The following is a 21377-nucleotide window of genomic DNA, read 5'->3' as shown; positions in this document are numbered from 1 at the left end:
CTTAGGCTAATTTTAACTACTGCCCTGAAAGGCACTTAGCCAGATAAGAGCTAGCTTTATCCTCAGGGCATAGAACATGGATGGAATTTACATATCAAGAGGACAAACCAGTTGCATCTAAATTCTTCGGGTCTCTTGTGATGGCTTTATTTAGTTTACGAATTTCTGGTTTATTTCCTCTAATTTTTCTATCTCCCTAATCTGTATACATGTATGTCTTGAGGAGAGGATAATTTTCAGACACCAGGTGTTTATAAAGGTACATAAGTAGTTAGTTGTCTTTCTTAGAACACTTCTCTGTCAGGCTTTCTAAGATTAATAATTATATTTCTGAATACTGTATTTGCAAAAAAGGAAGAAAAAAGAGGAAGCTTTCTCAAGAGAAAGGGTGTTTTACCGGTGCTCCTGGGAAACAGAAGGAGAGAAGCTGTCTGGCAAGTCAGTTAAACAATAGGGGCATCCCATCTGCCCTTGGGTGAGGTGAACTTTGACGCAGCGCTGGCAGAATACATGGTCACAGGGCAGGCAGACAGGATCCTGTGCATCTCCCAGGCAGATGGGGCACGGCTTCACCCCAAACCTAGAAGCCAAGAAGGGTGACCAATTCTGAAGCAAAGAAGCTGGCCATGAGAAGCAAAAAATACAAAAGGTTCTGAATTCTCTCCCTTGCAGATCCCAAACCCAAGATCTCACCTGGTGAGGCTCTTGCTGACCTGGTCCTTACATTTACAAAGAGTGGTCATCACTGCGACGAAAGGCCTGTGAGTCTTGATGTCAGAGTCCTCTTGCAGGCACTGAAGGAGAAAGGCAGCGGGAGGAGGAGGGAAGCTAATTAGCAGTGAGGAAGGGCAGGTGTCAGCCGGGCAACAAAGGCAACAAAACACAACATCCCCTCTGCTGCTGGTGAAGCTGGGCAGTTAGGGCTCTGGTGTCTGCAGTGCAAGGCTTTTTTTTTTTTTTTTTTTTTTTTAATTTAGCAGTTTCTTTAACTTTGAATGCCCTTTGTGACTATGCTGCTTTGGGGAGAAGGCTGATATTCTCGGCTTCTGATTTTTCCCCTCTTCCTTTTTTTCTTTTAAGGTCTATCCCCCTCCTCCCGTTATGAGATATTTCAAGCTATAAAAGATAATATAATGACCACCTGCGTATCCACCAAACTTTAAGTAATCATAGCATTTTTTTTGAATATGTGCTTTATCAGTTTCTAAAGAAACAAAATATTACAGGTGCAGCTTCAAGTGTATCCTTTTCTGATCATATTTCCATCCCCCACCCCCCACCCAGCCCCAGAGAATCACATTCCTAAATTCCCACTTCCACTAGACTTGGATGCATGCATAAAAATCTTGTTGCTTTGAATGTTGTAAACTTTCTATCAGGGGCATCACACTGTACCTAAGCTTCTGCAACTTGCTTTTTTTGTTGATACAAGTAGGTTCAGATCATTCATGTTAACTGCTGTATGGTACTTGTTGATACCGGTCACCCGTTTTCCCATTAATGGACATTTAGAATGTTCCCAATTTCCTGCATTTACAAACATTTCTGCACCCAACATTCTTCCATGTGTCTGAGTACAAATGGGAAAATTCTCTAGGATATATATTTAGAAGTGGAAACACTGTGTTTTAGGAAATGCACATCTTTAATGATATAAGATAGTGAGTTTAATGGGTGTGCTTAGGGAATTTTCTGGTTAGGTATAATGTTTGCTATAGATGTTTTTCTATTAGGTATACCCCTTGGGCATTATCCGCTGAAGGAGAGTTCCCTTCTATTCCTAATTTGACAAGAGTATCTTTGTACCAAATTATAAATTTTATCAAATGCTTTATCTGCACCTTTGGAAATAATCGTTTGGAGTTTTTCTTTTAATTTGTTACATAACTGATGACACATCGATTTTATGATTTTGAGCTATCCTTGAATTCCCAGGATTAATCTTACTTGGCAATGATATTAGTTTTTAATACCCTGCTAAATTTGATCTGTTAATCAAAAGATTGAAAAAAGATTGAAAAAAGGCCAAAGGACTTGAATAGACATTTTCCAAAGAAGATATACAAATAGGCAATAAGCACATGAAAAAATGCTCAACATCACTAGTCATTAGGGAAATACAAATCAAAAACCACAATGAGATATCACTTCATACCCATTAGGAGGGCTATTATTAAAAAAAATGGAAAATAACAAGTGTTGGCAGGGATGTGGAGAAATTGGAGCCCTTGGGCATTGCTGGTGGGGAAGTAAAATGGTGTGGCAACTGTGGAAAACAGTATGGTAAAATGTCAAACACAGAATTACCATATGAGTCAGCAATTCCACTCTTAAGTACACACCCCAAAAAATTAAAAGTAGTGACTCAAACAGATACTTGTACACCCAGGTTCAGAGCAGCATTATTTACAATCACCAAAAGGTGGAAACAACCCAAATGTCCATTAACAGACGGATGGATAAACAGAATGTGCTCTATCCATACAGTGGAATCTTATTCAGCTTTAAAAAGGAAGGAAATTCTGACACCTGCTACAATGTGGATAAACCTTGAGAACATGATGCTTAGTGAAATAAGCCAGTCACAAAAGGACATTTCAAAGGCTGTACAGCAAAGCTGCTGGCAGTGCTTGTGTGAGGTTCCCAGTGGGCAGACACTGTCTTCCCTGAGTGGTCACTGATGCTGAAAGGACAGTCACTTTTTCTACAGAGTACTATCCTGTGTGTCACCAACTTTATAAAGGGTGTAGAGGGACAGAGACATGGGCTTCCTGACCCCTTGGTCCCACCGACAGCACTGTGTTTGGAAGTCCACAGGCCCAGCAGCATTCTCCTACATCCCCGTCTTCCTGACCGTGGCCGTGGGAAGCAGCTCCCTCCGCGGGCCAGGCTGCTGGTCTGGTCTGGGGCCACTGGAGGCCTGGTTGGAGCCCACCTTCAGTCCTCCCAAAGGTTTCCCAAGTGTACTTGCTGCATGAATAGTTCCTTTTCCTGCAAGGAACCCTAAATGACACACCCTGACTTAACACTCAGGAGAGGGTAAATATTGAAATATTAAACACCAAAATTTTAATGGCCTATGTGATGAAATATAACTCACATAAAACTCTCAGAGCAGAAAGGGGATATACCACCAAGATGGTAAAAGTCAGGTCACATTTCAATTGTTCTTTGTCTTACAAAGAGGCAGACCAGTGTTTGACAGGCCAAGCCTTCGCGCTCACCTTGTTCAGCAAGAAGACATACTCTGTCACCAGCTTGCACAGCTCGGGAATATAGCTCTCGGTCCCCAGGAGCACATGCTCCACAAAGAGCGCAATGGAGAAAATGCGATTCCATTGGGTTCTGTCGAGAGAGGGGGTCCCTCACTCAGCTCTGACAAAAGCGCCTGAGATGAATGAAGAGGGGCAGGGAGGCAGTTCCAAGGCACAGGGGTTGAAAGATAAGAAAAGGACCGGGCGTGAAGGTGGGTGAAAGAATTAGGTAGAAGCCCTTTGTGATGTGCTCCCTGACCTCCACACACTTTGTCTCTTTCCGCCCCTCCCCTCAGACTCTCAGCTGGGACATCTCAAGTTCTATGCCTCTGACTGTGTCCGGTGAGTCCCACCTCGCCCTTAAAGGCCAGCACAGGATTTGTCCCCTGGAGAGTCTACCCTGTGTGTTCCCTCTCTGCTGCCCTGCTGGGGTCCTTTGCAGCTGCTTCTTCTCCCTCAGGATCATCATAATCTGCTGCCTTTTTATCACCCCCATCACTCCACGCACTCCCTGAATGTACACCTCTCTAAGATCATCATGATGCCTGGCATTTAGTAAGGGTTCAAGAGACGTTAAAGAATGAATGAGGACAGGCCCACCTCCTGTGGCAGGAGCATCTGCTCTCTCTCTCATGTGCCCGGGACTCCTGGATCTCACCTGACATCCCTGATGACGGTTACCATCCTGCTGCCCTGCAGGTACCCATCTGAGCAGAGGAGCTCCAGCGGCATGCGAAGATGCTTCACCATCTGTAACCAAGCTTGGGGACTGGGCTTCAGGAGGTTTTCTGTCAGCATTTCAGCACAGGCCACTGCAGCAAACACATCCAGACTCTGGGGGGCAGAGAACAGGCCTGTGACTGAGCAGCCTGTCCCCTGACCCCCACTGGGCTGCTCTAACCATTAAGTCGGAGGCCCTGGCTGTTAGCCCAGTGTGTTCTTGTGTTCCAGGCTTGTAGCTTCACCTTTCATTGTCTTGGGATCTAGGAAGCATGAGCTAGATGCGTTCTAACTGAGGAGCCACACTGACATGTGTGCCCCATGAAGATGTTTCCCATTTGGAATGTGGTCCATAAGCTTTCCCTTCCCAGGGCGGCAGTAGGAGCAACCGCCCAGTAGCTGAGGAAGCCAAGCCTGGCTGCAGGCACGTGATGTCCCTAAGAGGGGCCATACCATCTCATGTCCGGCCCAGCTGTGGTTCCAGGTGCCTTTTGTAAGGCTCTGTAGAACTTGGGGGTAGATGGTCAAGATCCTGGAGAAGTTCTGTAGCCGGCTCCTGAAATGCTGGTAGGCAAGGTGCACGGACGGTAAGGAGATCTCTTCCGCTGGCCTTCCTGCCTTCAGCTGATTGATGCAGGACCCCAGAGCCATCTGCAGAACCTGGGATGAGAAACAAGCTTTTACTATATACTTGTAAATTATTTTTTTTAAAAAAGATACACTTTCCTTGTGGGAAACCGGAACTATTCAAAAATGACAAAAAAGAAAATTAAAAACCATGCACACTATTAGTATCCGTCGTTTACTTTTTGGTGTCGTCCCTTCTAGACGTTTGTGATCCATACCTCTTCTCCCCGTGGTCCCCAAATCAGGGGCACAGAGTATTCCTGATTGTTTTCCACTTTACATTACAAGCATCTCTCTATCACGAGCATGCTCGAAGACATCGTTTTTAACCAGTCAAATGGCTGTACAAATATTTGTCCAACCCTTATTTTAAGACAATTACATTGTTTCTAATTTTCTGTTTTTAGAAATAAAACTGCAAAGAACATTCCCGTGAATAAAATATTTGTTCACGTCTCCGACTGAACTGGCGACAGAATCGCCAGTTCAGATTTTGTGAAGTTTTTCATTCATCCCGACAGATGGTTTTCCAGAAGCACCACGCCGTTCACACCGCCACTGGCAATGGAGGAACTCCTGGCTGTTTTATAGCCAAGTTATTATTATTATTATTTATTATTTATTTTTTTTTTGCGGTACGTGGGCCTTTCACTGCTGTGGCCTCTCCCGCCGCGGAGCATAGGCTCCGGACGCACAGGCCCAGCGGCCACGGCTCACAGGCCCAACCGCTCCGTCCGGGACACGAACTCGTGTCCCCTGCATCGGCAGGCAGACTCCCAATCACTGCGCCACCAGGGAAGCCCCCTCCTGGCTGTTTTAAAAACCAGTTTTGCCACAAGAGCAAGTAAAGATCGTATCTAAAAGTTGTTCATGCCTTGCTGATTTACTAGTGAGGCTGAGCACTTTTTCCAGTGTTTTCTGGACATCTGTATAATTATTCTGTTAATAGTTAATTTCTAACTTTCCCTCATTTTTAAAAATTAGAGGAGATTTTCTTATTGTATCCTAAGAATACTTTATTAACCCTTAATCATGTTGGCTGTTAAGTATGTTTTCCTCAAATCTGTCAGTTTCCTTTTTTAGGTACTGAAGTTTGAAATCTTCAATATTTCCATTGAAATTTTAGTTAATATCATTATTATTACCTTGCTGTGATCAGTTAAATATTTACCTAAGTTTCTTCAAGAAAAACTAAACATTTAAAAAGAAGGTGTCACAGGAAATCGGAGGTCTTCTTCCTGTTAATAAAAGCTCCATGTTTTAGGGGCGCTGGTCAGTGGGCTAAGCATCCAGCCCCGAGAGTTCTGAGGGGGTCAGTGGCATTTTCTCATACCACTGTCCTCTTGGACCACATTCTGTTCCACAAACACTACAGCTCCAGAAGTTGAGGAAAAGTTCCCATGTTGGCATCTTGTCCACGTTATACCAGCCTCACCCTGCCCCCTAGTCAGTACTCACGTTTAACTCTTCCCAAGTGGACACTCTCATGGTCAAGAGAAGGAAGTCCTTCAGGTAGCACTGAAGAAGTTCTTCCCGCTGGTCTACAGTGAGCTGAGCAAGAAACCTGCCCAGTGCGGTCTGCTGAAAGAGCTCCACTAACTTCTCTGCCAGTCCTGCTGGGGGTGGGTGAGGGGGGAGATGGAGAACGGCTTGGGGTGAGGATGTTGACCATGACTCCCCTTACCCGCTGAATGCAGGGACATGGACATGGTTCTAATAAGGCTGCCTTTTTAATCATCATTTTTTATCATCATTTCTGGACACTTTAGATATCTTCTCAGTGGAATAACAGAAACAAAGTCAGAAGGAATGTTCCATTCCGGTCATAAAAGCCTAGCCAGCCCCAAAGAGAACACAACCTGGGATAGATCAAGTTTATTTCTACCAAGTCATAATGTGCTTTGGGAACCCCGGACCCAAGCGAACCAGGAATGAGTGGGTTGCCCTCCAGGGGCTGGGATCATATGCTGCTCAAATCAAAAAGATCTGCCGTCTAGTGGATGGGATGCTGGCCCCCAAGTCACATGCTATTATAGAAAAGTAGGGTCAGTTAGGATATGGTATGAGAAAGAGAAATACTCTCTCTTCAGGAGAGAGACTGCTTCAGGTTTGTTCAGAAAGAGTGGCAGAATGCTTACCTAGAAAAATAAGTTCATCTTCAAGTATTTTGACCAGTATTTTTTTAAGAAATCTTTTCTTTTTTTAAAAAAATTGAAATATAGTTGATATATCATATTATGTTAGTTTCAGTGATGTGACATCTGCCTACCTTATGAAATGATTACAAGTCTAGTAACCATCTTTGTCCTGTATTTTTAAAAAGCAGTACTATACATAAACTTTGAAAAGATTACTTCATGTATGAAAGATGACTTTCCCAAAAGTGCTATGTGACCACCGGTTTTCCTGGAATGTCTGTGGCCAGACTACTTGGCACGTGACAACAGAGCAAGGTGCCCTGTGACTCAGGGCAAAGGTATTACTCTACTCTGGTCACTGGCGGTTGCTGAGAAGGGCCCAGCTGGGGACATCTTGAGTCCTGGTGCCTTAGTTGCCCAGGGAACTCAGAATGGGGGTGACCACCTATGACGGGTAGCAGGGTCTCCTCCTGCCAGAACACGTCCCCTCCCACCATCGCTGGGCTCACCTTCATCTCCCGTGATGTACTGAGTGTGGACCCACAGCTCCTCCAGATAGTCCTTGATTCTCCAGCTAAACGGGACACTGTTGGAAGTGTCCTCTGAGAGGTTCATGTAGTTCTGCACTATGATGTAGGACATCTCCCCTTTAGACCTGCAATCGGCCAAACAAGGACCAAGAATGCGGTTAGTGAGACGCCGCTCAAGACACAAGACGAGATCCACTCCTGATGCCAATTCCTCTCCATCCTTAAGAACTGGGAGGCTTAGTGGGCTACAAAGACAGTTCCCCGGTCTATTGAACAGCTCACCTTTATGTTATAAAGGAACTCAAGGATGACCTTATGTTATCTCTTGGTTTTACAGACAAAACAAAAACAAACCACAGCTGGAAGGGGTTAAGTAGGTTGCTTGAAGTCTTGGGCAGAACCAGTCTGGTGGTGTCTGAACCCACCCTTACCCTATACCTAGGCAAAGAGAATCGAAGCCCCCTGAAATCCAAACAGGAAGGTTCTGGCAGGCCAGCTGAGCTTGAGTTACACAAGATCGGGTCTAGGGATAGGCTCTGTGGTTCCCGCCATTGGCAGGAGGAGCAGGAAAATCAACACGAACGCTCTCCTACGTGCAGCTTCGCCAGTGTAGACGAGGTGGAAGCTGGCCATTTTAACTGCAAAGGGTGCTCTGAGAACAGGGAAATGAGGAAAGCCGAGAATGAAACAAGTATTTCTCAGAACTCGCGTCAACTCTTTTGTTACTGTAATGCCATGACCCTTCAGGCTACAAAAACAGCCAACTTAAATGTGATTCTAAAACCCATAACTATATTTCATCAAACACCTGGGAGAGCCTATTAAGTTTGTTGCTATGTTATGGGTTTTTTTCCCTTCCCATGAAAAGAAAGTCTTCTATTCACCTTGTATCATTTGCCACAAGAGGAATGTTCAGAAGCTTAACGTCACTGAAAATAAACATCCAAAGATCTCTTGCCCAGGACGGAGAATGTGGGTTGGTCAGCAGCTCGAGGTTGCCATCTCTGTCCATGAAAGATATCATGCTCGCCAGGAGGGGAGTCACAGCACCCTGGACCCGCTTCCAGATGGTCTGCCTATGTTTGGGAGAGAAGCAGCCCTGCTCAGGTTTGAGGGACCACAGATCACACTGGGATGCCTGCATCCTTTTCACATTTTGTGCCTTCTTGGCAGTAACAAAACATCTGCTCTACTACTCCTACACTGTAGCTGTGTTTTTCATGTTTTTTTACATCATTTTTAAGTACTAGAAGAAAGACTTACAAATCGAAATAAGATTAGAGGCAGAATTGGAAAGGTCCTTAATTCTACCTCTAATAAACTGGAATTAGTTCGTTGAAAAGGCCAAGTAGTATTTGTTTTATTTTGTTATATAGCTGTTTTCCAGAACAAGTCATCCAGGCTCTATAAATAAAGAAAAGAATGACCAAATTCATTTGAAAAAAATGTTATTTTAAGAAAAAAAAAAATCAGTTGGGAATAGAATATAATAAAGAGACCAAAGTAAATTCATTCCAGGTACGTTAAACAAGAAAGCATATCTTTATCTAGAACTTAGTTTTTATTGTTGATGGTTTTGTACATTAGATCTGAATATTTATATATACGTATATACACATATATATAAACTTGACTGCTTATATTAACTCATACATGTACAATTATATTTAGTAATAAAATATATTTTATTTTATAAAAATAAACTTAAGTCATTTAAAAATTCTTATGGTAAGGCCAAAGAAATCTACTACTAGGTAATTAATATTGGGGAGAAAAATGCATGTTCCATTTTGAAAAGAAAAAGAAATACTTTTTAAAAATATTGAACCAGAAATGTGCAGAAAACTGTGAGAGTGAAAGGTAAAAGCTGGCTGCAGGGAGAAATGGGGGAAGCTGTACCTGGTCACATATGCAGACTTTGGGTGCTGGAAAAACCCTAGTACAGTCATCCCTCCATACCCATAAGGGGTTGGTTCCAGGACCCTGACAGATACAAAATCTGAGGATGCTCAAGTCCCTTATATAAAATGGTGCAGTATTTGCATATAACCTACGTACATCCTCCTTTACACTTTAAATCATCCTTAGATTACCTATAACACCTAATACAAAGTCAACACTACGTAAACTGTTGTAAATACAAGGTAAATGCTATGCAGATAGTTGCCAGCATGTGGCAAATTCAAGTTTTGCTTTTTGGAACTTTCCGGAATTTTTTTTTTCCCGAATATTTTCGGCCCGCAGTTGGTTGAGTCTGTGAATTTGGAACCTGAGGATATGGAGGGCTGACTGTGTAAAGACTATCCCAATTTGGATTATTTAATGCCAAGAGGGCAAATGACTGAAATCCAAAACACATGGAGGGTGAGCAGTCAGCTTCCAAACCCCTGTGAGAACGGGCCAGTAGGCCCCAGAGCTCCACCTGGACTCGGATGCTGGTCGGATCCATGGCGGCCCCTGAGTGCAAGGAGGCCAGTCCTGACGCAGAGCGAACAGCAGAGCAGTGACAAGTGGGGCCACCCTTGCCACTATGAACACCCTTTGAACACTGGCAAATGTGGGAAGTGCAGTAAGTGAAGGGGTGGTGTCAAGGGTACATTGAAAATACAGATTTTAAGAAGCATTTATGTAAAAACAAGCATTTAGTAAAATCCATACAGAGGAACCAAGGGAAATGAAAATAATTCTAGGTCCAAATCTAATCTTATAAAGTTCCTTCAGAAGGTACAATTAGGAAAGAAATGAAGGCTAACTACAGAAAAACACAGAAGCAGAAAAACCCTACAGTCACAAACCCAGCATCAATAAGCTCACATGGTCCATTTAACCCTGGATGTTCCCACGTGTCCCCCCTGCCAATGGCATGAAGGCGACACACCCCTGCTGAATCCAAGCCTCCGGATGAGTTAACCTTTCTCTCAGAGATGAAGAAACGGAGGGCCAGGGTGGTGAAGTCACAGGTCTAAGACGACCCTGCCGACAGGGGCGGGTGGAATCTTCCATTTGGAATCCAGAGCAAATGCCCCCTGCCTCAGCCACAAAGGTTGTCACGGGCTAGTCTTGAAAACAATGTCAAGTTTTGCAGAAAAAGGACCAGGGACAACAAGTGAATACTCTGGGTCTTATTTTCGTAGTAATCAAATAACTTCACGCAGGAGGCCTGGGAAAACAACTTCGCTTCCCTCCCTTAATTTACTAACCTAAAAAGGCTCCCATTTCTATGGTAATGGTCATGCTGGTACAAGTTTACATCCAACAAGAACAGATGTTCTGGGTTGTTTTGTTTTGTTGTGTGTTATGAAAAAATTTAAACTCACACAAAAGTAGAGAAAAGAGTCTGGCAAACCCCATGTAACTGCCGCCCAGACCATCTTGTGCTCTGGGGAAAAAATATTGACAGCTCTGAATTTCTCAGAGGTTTGGAAAGAAGCGTCTCCTCGGCTGGAAGAGCCATGCATCCACCCCCCAGCCAGCCCTGGTTTCCCTTCACGGCAGTACCTGAACGTGCCGGCTTCCTGCAGAGCGTCCTGATTGGAGGCTTCCCTCACCACCCAGTCTTTCACATTGTAGAGGTAGTTCTCTTCTTGCTTCTTTAAAAGGACAGAGAGGCGCATCTTGGTGACCCGTAAGAAAGCGGCTATGGAAAAGCAGAGCAGATGGGCACTCAGCACATCCCCGGGCACCGAGTGGTAGGCTCTGCATCCCTGACCTGCCCCAGCAGGAGGGTAAGCCCGTTTCCTTTGGGCAGGCCAGGTCTACAGAAATCCCGGAGGTGCACTTAGATTCCCAGGGGGCCAGCTGCTTCTGGGAGCCACAGAAAGCGGCAGCGGGGGGATGATTCATGGTCCAAAGAAGGAGCCCAGGCTGGCGTGCAGGCAAGAGGGGCCCCACGCCTCTGTACTTGCCATCTTCGTCTAGGAGGCTGAGGAGAATGGACACCCTCCGCATGCTGCGCTGACAAGCCTCGTTCTGGTCTCTGAGCATGCCCACGGCGCCCTGGATACAGCTTCCCAGCAGCCTGGTGGTGTCCAGGATCTGCGTCTGTCGACAGAGACAATCAAACCTTCCGTTTCTGTCACTTACAAGTCAGGAGAAGCCAGGCGACACATGGGAGACAAGGTCTAAGCGCCTATGTGCAGGGGGCACAGTGTTCCTCCTGCCCAAGCTCCCGCCACGTGCTCTTGCCAAGTTCCCCTTAGAACCACTGTGAGGGAATTCCCTGGCGGTCCGGTGGTTAAGGCTCCGGCACTTTCACTGCTGTGGGCCTGGGTTCAATCCCTAGTCAGGGAACTAACATCCTACAACCCACGTGGTACAGCCATAAAAAGTAAAAAAAAGGAAACCACTGTAACATGAACCCGTGTGCCTGGGGACCCCGTCAGTGGTCAAGGATCAGAGCAAAACTGACCAGGGGACACCAGGAAAAGCCAAGGTCAGATCTGGTACTGGTAATTCACCTGCACTTGCAGTGGCAGGGGGAGGAGTGTTGGGCTAAGCCCTGGACAGCTGAGTCCACTCCTCAGACAAGTCTAAGGAAGGGCAGCCCAACAGCACGGAGGCTCAGAGGACTAGAAAGAGCAAGAACTCACATCACTTCCTGGTCCAGAGGTCGGGCTGTCCATTGCCTCAGAACTTTCTGTCTCCATTTCCACCTCTGCCACTTCCCCTGATGTAGCCACCTCAGTTTCCATCACCTCCTCACCATCGTCTTGGGCCCCGTGTTCCACCTCCACTGCATAGAAGCAAAACAATGGAGTTACTGTTCAGAGGTGGAAGGGGAGCGCTGGCAACAGCCTCTACGTGGCGTGCTGGGGCTCTAACCACTGGGATTTCCCTGGCAACAGCTCGGGGGAGGGTCCCCAAAGGACAGGCCGTCAGTCATGCAGATCAGCCTCTGTTCGCCCACTGGATGTGGTCCATCAGTGCAACCTGAACCTCCGTCCTGGGCTCGGATGGCTGATCTGGGAGGCAGCGCAGACAGAATCTGACATGTTCCACAGGCACCTGCAAAGACCTACCTTTCCTGTGGAAATACTGTCTTCTCCTGGCCTTGGAAAGCAGTAGACAGTGCCCTCGATTCATCATCACTCAGTTCAGCAAACATGTCCCGAGCTCTTGCCGAGGGGCAGGTGTTGGACCCAAGGGAATGGTAGCCTAAGGTCCCATCCTCGCAGCGCCGCACACACCTCCCTGCAGCCACTCCCACCATCCTGTCTCCCCGAGGACCTTTCCTCCACACTCACACTCAGGCTGATCTTCTGGCTTAAACAGCTGGCTGATGGCCACATCCTGCAATTTAGTCACGTCCGAAACCATCACTGTGGATCTCCGGAGGTCGTCGATGTGTACAGACTGCCACAGCCCTGGGAAAACAAGCCCCAGAAGCTTCCCTGTCTCCTCTGGTTTCTTCCTGTCAGTCATAAGCAGGGATACACTACCAACCCTATGTTTCAACGCACTGAGGAATGAACAATTTGTATCCTGAAGTCTAATTCCTTCAATATACACAGGAACCATATAGATGTCATGCTACAGCTGTTAGCAACTTTAGCATAAAATTCAGTTTTAAGAACTGAGATGACTACTTTGTAAAAAATGTTTGAAGAAGGCTTGTGATTCTTTTATAAATTTGTTATTAAACTTGCTGTATCATAATTAGTAGAGGGGTGTGAGACAACGGCAAGCTTTGCCCCCCATTAACTATGAAATTATTAAAGTAAACTGTTATTTGCCTATTTCTAGAATACTAATTTTCTCATACAGGGGATTCCTTGGAGATACTTTGGGATCAGGTCCAGACCATCACGAAAAAACAAATATTACAATAAATTGAATCACACAATTTTTTTGGTTTCCCAGTGCCTATAAAAGTTATGTTTACATTATACTGTATTTTATTAAGTGTGCAATAGCATTATGTCTCAAAAAACAATGTACATGCCTTAATTAAAAAATATTGTATAGCACACACAAAAACAAAACAACCAAAAAAATACCGCATTGCTAAAAAATGCTAACCCTCATTGAGCCCTCAGCTAGTCGTAATAGTAACATCAAAGGTCACTGATCCCATGTCACCATAGAACATATGATAATGAAAATGTTTGAAATATTGCGAGAATTGCCAAAATATGACACAGAGACATGAAGTGAGCAAATGCTTTCAGAAAAATGGCACCGATAGACTTGGCACAAACCTTCAATTTGTAAAAAACGCAGTATCCGTCAAGTGTAATAAAGCAAAGTGCACTTAAACGAGGTGTGCCTGTGTGATAAATATTTGGTGGCTAATTCCTCAGGAAAAAAGAGAGAGAGAGAGAGATTTAAGATAGCATTTCCCCACCCCAGAAGCAGGCATAAAGTATCCATGCATTCGTAACACTGTTAGCTGGAACTCTCTCTCTGCATTATCCATATAGTAAAAGGTGAGGAACCAGAGATTAATCAAGTGTTTATCGACAAGTGATGAAAGAAGTGCTATATGTTGGAACAGCCAGTCCAAAGATGAGTGTTTTTTGCATTAATCAGCAGTAAGAAATCTCAATGAAAAAAATATTGTTGAGATTAATATTAATGTTCCAATGTCAGACTTTGTACATCATAGGACCAAATTAGAAACAACTTAAACATCATTAAACAAACATATTCACTAATATTTTGGTCCTACCTCCATGGGATCCTACAAAGGACGTTCCACTTCCCATCCGGGACAGTTTTGTGATGAAATAGACTAAGACGTAGTCCTTATTTCCTTGTATCTTGTTGATTTCATTTATAGCAGAATACCTATTTTAAAAACAAACAAGCAAAGACAAAATAAATCAAAACAAAACCCAAGAAAATAAACAAAATGGACGTTGTAAAATGCCTGAAGGGTGTCCTCGGAGCGGTCAAGTTCCATCTCACATTTTTTTTAGCTTTAAATAGATTTCATACCCTCAAGCTTGCTATCCTCTCTTACAAGAGAATGGGAGCAAGACCTCTCTAAGTAGGCTCATCTCTTTCCCCCATTCTTGCATCCCTCTGCTTTGAAATGGCATTTTTTTTTTTATTGGTCAGGAACCCTATCTTACAACCCTTGATGGGCTTGCTCTGATGCTACTAAGGTGAGGCTGGCGGACCTTTCCATTTCAAGAAACAGAGTTCTGTGAACAGACAACCAATGGCCAAAGACAACCAAGATATGAAATATGGTTTCCAATGCTTTAGAAGGTCCAGAAATTACTTTTACTTAAACATCAAGTAATAAGGGAACGTAGTTAATTCTAAAAGTATCAAATTTCCCCTACAAACAATATAAAGCTGCCCAACAAATACAACTGAAAGCATTTAAATACCATTATGGCCCTTAAACTTGCAATAACTTCGTATCATGTAGTTTAAAATGAATAATGACCAAATTATGTCTGCTAACCTATGTTCCAAGGATACTCTTTTATATCCTGCTAATATTCTGTTATTTACACTTGTTGCATTTGGCTATTTTTGTGTTGTTATGAGCCTTTTCTCTCTTTGTTTCTCTAGTCCACATTTAGAGGAATAAAAAGGGAGAATAATTTTTATTCTTATTTTTAATGTTCATTCTGATACTATACAGTTTTCAGGGAAGAAATTCTTTAGGAGCTCCTGAATAAATTTGGAGTTTCCTACGCAGTTTCCGAGAAAAATAACAAAAACATACTTTGCTGAAGCGATGAGCTGAGCACTGTGAATTCCATCTTCAAAATCTGTTTGAATAATGAGGATTTTATAACTGGCTTTGTGAGCTAAGCAGTTTCTGAAAGAAAAAGGAAATTATCCAAGTGAGTTTTCTGTCCTAAAAATTGGTGATAATATTCTCCAAAGTGATGGGAAATAGAAGGGGTATATAGAAAAACTATTCAGGTGGGATTTTCCTCTGCAAGTAAGGTGGGTAGACAATCCAGCAGAGAAAGAAAAAAGCCCCAATAAATGCCTCCCAATGAGGCATAAGGATGCTGGATTCAGAGAGGGCTGTTTTTGCAGAGGATAACAGAGATGAGAAGGACACCTGGAGAATTTAACAACATCCTTTTCAGAGTCACATGTCCTCAAGGTTCACTAACCAAAAGTGGTGAGAACACCAGTGGTTACCATAGCCATACATATGAAATACAAAGTGATGGATCCTGAGGAGGGAAAGGAACGGGAGGGGAAGGCAGAGACCCTCACCGAACTTCCCTGAGGAAGGAGTACTCGGTGTCAAAGTGCTGCAGTGACAGGATGGTGAGTTTCAGAGCCCTGTCCATTACTTCTGATTCTAAAAGTTCACAGTCATGACTGGTTAGCAGTCTGGAGAACGTTGTGATCTGCAAAGGCAGGAAATGCAAATAATTCGCTGGAATGCAAGAAAGGGTTGCACGTCCGCTAGGTTTAGATCCCAGAAACATGAGGATGTTCAGCAAATATCTTCCATGGGCTCCTCAGCGTGCAGTTGGTACACAGACAGAAAAGAATACAAACCCAGTGGAGTTTTCCAAAACGAGGCAGTGCTGAGGTAAACAGAACCTACAGGATCAAACGTATTGGAGAGAAGAGTCACCCTGTCCCTAAGAGGCCTTCAAGTCTTCCTAGACTCCAGTGTCTTTTCCTACTTTGGATCCTACTGACAGTTCTGATGATACCTTAGGGCTCAGAACAAATGCCATTTCTCCTTTGCAATCTTACTTCATACTTTCAGATCGAGTTGGCCATTCATGTCCCTTCCCACAGCTGTTAGCAATTCTCCCCTGCCACTGGATCACACCGCACAGTGCAACAAATACACTCCTTAAGGGCATGCTGATATCCTAGGTCCTGAATCGTTATCTCCAGGCTGGCCTTACCACTGAGTTTCCTATTCCTATATCCAACTGCATGATAGTCTACCTAGATGTTACAGGAACATCAAAGCCCATCCCAAATGGAATTCACCACTGCCTCTGCCAAACTTGCTGCTCATACCTAGATTGTGATTTACCAAACTTTTGGTCATCCAAGGAAGAATCCAGGGAGCCATGTCTAGCCTCCTCCATCTCCCAGAGCCCCTATAAGGAATCAATCATTACCTCTGCCAATCTGCATCCCTACTATGTCTCAATTCCACCCATCCATCCTCTACTTTGACTGAACTGGTACTGCAGCCTCCCTACTGGTCTATCTTTTCTGTGAGTCTTTTATCGGACTTTTTTCCTTCCTCTCTCCACACACATTTCTCCATCACTCCCCTCTATACAAGGAAGACAAAGCTCCTTGGTGCTACTGACAAGACCCTCCATGAAGTCTCTCCAGTTATATCTCATCCCCATCTCTCAGCACTCGCAGCCTTGAACTTTAAGCTTCATCAGCCTTTAACTCCTGGTTTCCTGCACAGACTGTGTTGTTTTAAACCTTGACATCCTTGCTCAAATAAGGTCCTCTGCCTATAATACCTTCCCAACCATACTTTACAATTAGCTTGACGGTCATCTCTTATTAAAGATGGGTTCACGCGACCTCGTATCCTGATCTGTGTTGCTCCTCTTTGCCTCTGTGGATAGCACTGTCATAAGATATCAACAGTACCCGTTCATGAGTGTCCTTCCACCTTACACTGTATGTAGACCAAGGCCAAGCCCTGTGTTAATTCATCTTTATATCCCCAGTGTACTCAAACCTCATTTGTTGAAGTGAACACTGTGCACAGCACTGCAGAAAAATGGGCACTCGAAACTTGGTTAAACTAACATGTATAAATATATAGGTCTCCTTGCACTTGCCAAGGAGAGGAACCAAAAGTCTTAACACATTCATTTACGGTTCCTATACACTGACTTGCAAAGACTCTTGAATTCTTGATTCAGCGAGTCAAGGATCCTGAGGTAAAAGAGAAAAAGGGTAAAATATAGAAAGATAATCACCTCTGTGAAGACGGCACGGCGCCCCGCATCCATCGTGCAAAGGTGAGCCTGGAAGAAGTCTGCAAAGGAGTTATGCTGCTGCCTGTAATAGTATGCTTGCGACAGGGACTGTGCGGTGAACAGGCCTAGTGAGGAAGCGTTCAGCCGAACTACAGCATCAGGTGTGGCACAATCCAGCAGCACCAGTTTGGCCTGCTCAGATACCTCCTGGTAAAGCTCATCCGTCAAGACCTTGTGCCCCAGCCGCTCTATGACCTGGAGCACCACAGAGGCACACGTGTCTGAGTGGTAGCCCATGAAGACATCGGAAGGGCTGTACTTGGGTCTGGCTAGAAACTGCTCTGCTTTCACGTCTATGAACTTCTCCACCCAGACCTTAAGCTCTTCCACGATATTCTTCTGCCATTTCTCCAAAACAGTGTTGATGTCCAGATAGTGCTTCTCTAGCCGGTTAATGAGGGGGATGGGAAAATGTTTGTAGACGACATCTTTCTCCTCGATGACTATCAAGCGGAAGTCTGGGTGAACCCGACATTTGACCCGATGGGTCCCCAGACCGAGGTCCACGTACTTCTGGCCGCCGAGGTAGACGTAGTACTGATTGAGCGCATCATAGAGGCTCTCATAGAGGTTCTGCAGATTGAGCAGCACCACCATCTTGCCGGTTTCCATGCATATCTTCACTCGGTTGATATTTCTGCAGATCTGGGTGTACTCTTGGTCCTTGGGAAAACTGGATCCAAAAATAATCTCTGGCTGGTCTGCACTGAAGAACGCCTGCTGCAGGATCTGCAGGGCCACATAGTTTCTGGTCAGCACGAGCAGGTAGCGGGATTCGGAGTCGTCCAGCTCTCTGCCAGATGCCTTCTGAAGATCACCGTATATGTTCTGCTGGATCAAATGCATGGTGCTGATTTCTTCTGTGCACTTTGCCTCAGGTAAATTGGATGAAAAAATATCCAGGGCGTGGATGTCGTCTTTGCCACTGAAGTTCCGAAGGACAGCTTGTGCGATGTCTTGAGGGGAAGGCTCTTTATTAGAGGCTTTTGCCGCGGCAAACACCATTTTGATGAGGCTGTAGTAGTCACGAAGCCCAAAGAACTCCTTGTCCTGCCTCTTACATACTGTTTCATAGGCTTTGGCAAAGGATGCAAAGTATCCTCGGATTCTTTCTTGGACGAGGGGCTCTGAAGAGCAAATTCCCCTGGCGCTCTCAATGAGCTCTCTCTTATTGGGGCTGCCACGTGACACAAAAATACCCCGGTTCATCTTGGCGGGGTCCAGGGCCCAGTTGGAAATGCCTATGAAGCCAACTTTTTTGTGGGGGGCGGGATCGTCTTCAATGCATCCATCTTCCAGCAGTGGGTGCAGAGCCTTCAGGGGCATTTTGGGCGAGTCTTCTGCCAGTCCAACCTCATCTAACACCACCACGGAGACGTACTGCTCCAGGTCTTTCCCCTGCTGGAAGCGGGCACACTGCTTGAAGGTGCCTATAATGCCCTGTGGGGTGGAATGAGGGCTACACTGGAACGACACCAGATGGACCTGCTTCAGGCTCCGGAATAGGTCCGAGTGCGCAGCCTGGCCTTGCATGGCATCTGCCACGATGGTCTTGGCGAGAGATTTGGAGCTGCCGGGCTTGCCCACCAGGAAGAGAGGAATCTTGAGCTCGATGCAGATAACCATCATGAAGACATTCTCCTTCAAAGCCAAGTTCTTAGCGATGGTTTTCCTCAGAGATACGTCATTCAGAAAAAGATCCTGGGTATGTGTTATCTCATGCAGGATAATCTTGCTATCATTATATGGTTCTGGAAAGAACCTGCAAATGGCTTTCCGATAAGATTCCTTCTTCTCTAAAGAGGCGTGGTAACATACCCCGATGGCCAGCACCAAGGACCAGAGGATGGGATCTCTCTCAAAGTCATTTTGGATGACATCAGACTCGCAGAGAAAGGAATCCAGCTTAGACAAGAGCATCTCACTGTGGTCGTAAAACCATTTGAAAACTTTCACACAGCGTTCCACATCCCTGAGGCTGACAAAACTGCATTCATTTTGTCTTTTCCTCATGAAACCCTGAGAGGCAGAAAGCACTTCGGTGATCACACGAGTCTCGCTCTGCACCATCACGATGGAGTTCACTAGTCTCTGGACAATCTGCTGGATGTAGAGCTTTTCTGCTGAGTCATTCAACTGTCCGAAGTCCCACACCAGGGGGATCAGGCTCGGCGGCAGAGCGTGAACGCGGTACACCAGCTGCCTCAGGGGGATGGAGCCAAGCCTCTCCGCCGTCTCTTCTGCACTAACCCTGTATCCCAATCCAGCTGACTCCAGACGGCAGATCATCTCCTGGGTGTGCTTCCGGTAAGGGTTGCAGGCTGCTATGATATGCAAGCCAGAATTCTTAACCAGGGGCTTGCCACCCACTGTGTGGTCACACAGGACCTCTTTGATGCAGCTTATGGCCTCTGTGGTGTTGGCTTCATCAAAGAACAAGATGGTGTCTAGCTGAAATTGGTCCTTATTGAAGCAGGCGAGTGCTTCGGCCTCCCTGACCTTGGAGTAGATCATGTCGGCAGCTGTTCCTCCGTGAACCTTGACCAACTTCATGGTGTCAGCGTCAGCACCCCCACGCCGCAGGTCACTGAGGAATTTAATGAGTCTTGTTTTCCCACAGCCGGTTTCTCCCATGATGATGACAGGGATGCCACACCGGAAACGCATCTCGATGGCAAGGATCTTAAGCATATTGTCCGTTGTAAGCTCGTATGTTTCATCAGGGTCGATGGGCCACTGGATCCCCAAGGCCAGGCACAGCTTTTCAAGTTTCTCATGTCGGGGCAGCTGGTCAAAGTCCACATTGAAGGGCACCCTCTGAAGTAACAGGCCCTCATACAGTTGCACTGTCATAACATCCTTCTTGATTACTTCCCCACTCAAGCGGTCAATGGCGTCAACACCGCCGTTCTGATTGGGCTGGAAATGGAAGCCTATGAACGTCATGGATGTGTGGTCACTGTTGAAGAACACGTACGGGTGGGGCTCTGACTCCCACCTCTTCCGGAGAGTAAAAGGGGCAAGATCTTTTTCCTTGACCCCGTCCATGGTGACTGTGTACTTCCCTGGGCTTTGGTCGGATGTGTGAAGTGTAGGCGTGGCGAAATCTCGTGCCATGAAGATCATGAAGGTGACCACAAAGTTCTTGAAACCCACCAGAGTGTCTCCAACAAAGCTGGGATCGCAGAAGAGAGAAGCCTCACAATCTCGGAGCTGGTAGTTCAAGAACCGAGCAAAGTTCCGAAGCTCTGACCAGGATGGGTTTATCACCCCACAGTAAATCAGGAGATGTTGGATGCATTCACCGGGGCTGCCCTCAACAGAGCCTTTTTGGTACTGAAATGTGTCTAGGTTTTCTTTCTGATGGAACCGCCTTAGATATTGGTAAGGTCTCTGGAATGTTTCACTGCAGAACGCTCTCTGGTCCATTCCTGGCTCTTCATAGCTCCACTGAGGATCCAGCTCCATGCTGATCACTTCTTTGGGAGGCCTGCACGTGACTTTGGGGAAGATGTCTAGAAAATTGAACTGGGGGACAAGTGTACTCTGGAAAGAAGAGACACAAATGAAATGAGTTATGGCTGAATTGCCTAAAAAATGCTTTTGTGTTTTAATCCTCCACATGGTCTAGACTGCATGGACCTTTACGAAAAATCACTTTCCATGAAGGGATTTCTGTAGATTCCTCTTTGCATGGGGTGTTACCTTTTGCACATTCAGGCATCATATGAGCTGCACTGTCGATCACAAAGCCCTTTTCTACCCAACCTCTTGGAACTAAATCTCTCCATCAAGTACATACGCGTGCACGTGTGTGTGTATGTCCGCATAAAACTCCCTTTTGTTAAGAAACTGAGATGATGAAAGTCTCCTTTCCCTGTCAGCTACCATTAAGAAAGATGGTGCTCCTCCTAGCAAATGAGTTTTCTGCATTCCCAGCACCACTGGCATTTAACCCAGACATACAGCATCCATCCCGATGAGAACAAATCTAAGATACTGCTAATTAATAAAAGAATCTTTTTATTCCAGGCATTACTTAAAAATAAGTTTAAAGATCTGTCTTTACTAACATTGCACTCAGCTACTTTGCTAAGGCAAAAGTGGGGAATCACAAAAACATATCGAAGCCCCCACCCCAACAGTAACATG

General features: G+C 45.3%; 1 protein-coding gene across 1 annotated transcript in view; it reads right to left on the bottom strand.

Annotated features, from left to right (window-relative positions):
* Positions 1 to 21377, bottom strand: part of RNF213 (ring finger protein 213) — a gene marked incomplete at its 5' end in the record, with an annotated part of 109779 nt that overhangs the window by 27171 nt on the left and 61231 nt on the right. The window contains 16 exons of the mRNA XM_082679577.1: positions 398 to 580; positions 694 to 794; positions 3225 to 3345; positions 3913 to 4088; positions 4428 to 4634; positions 6060 to 6214; positions 7249 to 7394; positions 8154 to 8345; positions 10768 to 10932; positions 11171 to 11310; positions 11859 to 12001; positions 12513 to 12632; positions 13937 to 14055; positions 14951 to 15046; positions 15460 to 15596; positions 17166 to 20771. Coding sequence (XP_082535703.1) covers positions 398 to 580; positions 694 to 794; positions 3225 to 3345; positions 3913 to 4088; positions 4428 to 4634; positions 6060 to 6214; positions 7249 to 7394; positions 8154 to 8345; positions 10768 to 10932; positions 11171 to 11310; positions 11859 to 12001; positions 12513 to 12632; positions 13937 to 14055; positions 14951 to 15046; positions 15460 to 15596; positions 17166 to 20771 — 5807 coding nt within the window. The remainder of the gene's footprint in view (positions 1 to 397; positions 581 to 693; positions 795 to 3224; positions 3346 to 3912; positions 4089 to 4427; positions 4635 to 6059; positions 6215 to 7248; positions 7395 to 8153; positions 8346 to 10767; positions 10933 to 11170; positions 11311 to 11858; positions 12002 to 12512; positions 12633 to 13936; positions 14056 to 14950; positions 15047 to 15459; positions 15597 to 17165; positions 20772 to 21377) is intronic.

This window comes from Grampus griseus (genome assembly GCF_964374135.1).
Source record: "Grampus griseus genome assembly, chromosome: 20".
In the NCBI taxonomy this organism is placed as follows: domain Eukaryota; kingdom Metazoa; phylum Chordata; class Mammalia; order Artiodactyla; family Delphinidae; genus Grampus; species Grampus griseus.
This window is presented reverse-complemented; position numbering and strand designations above follow the sequence as displayed.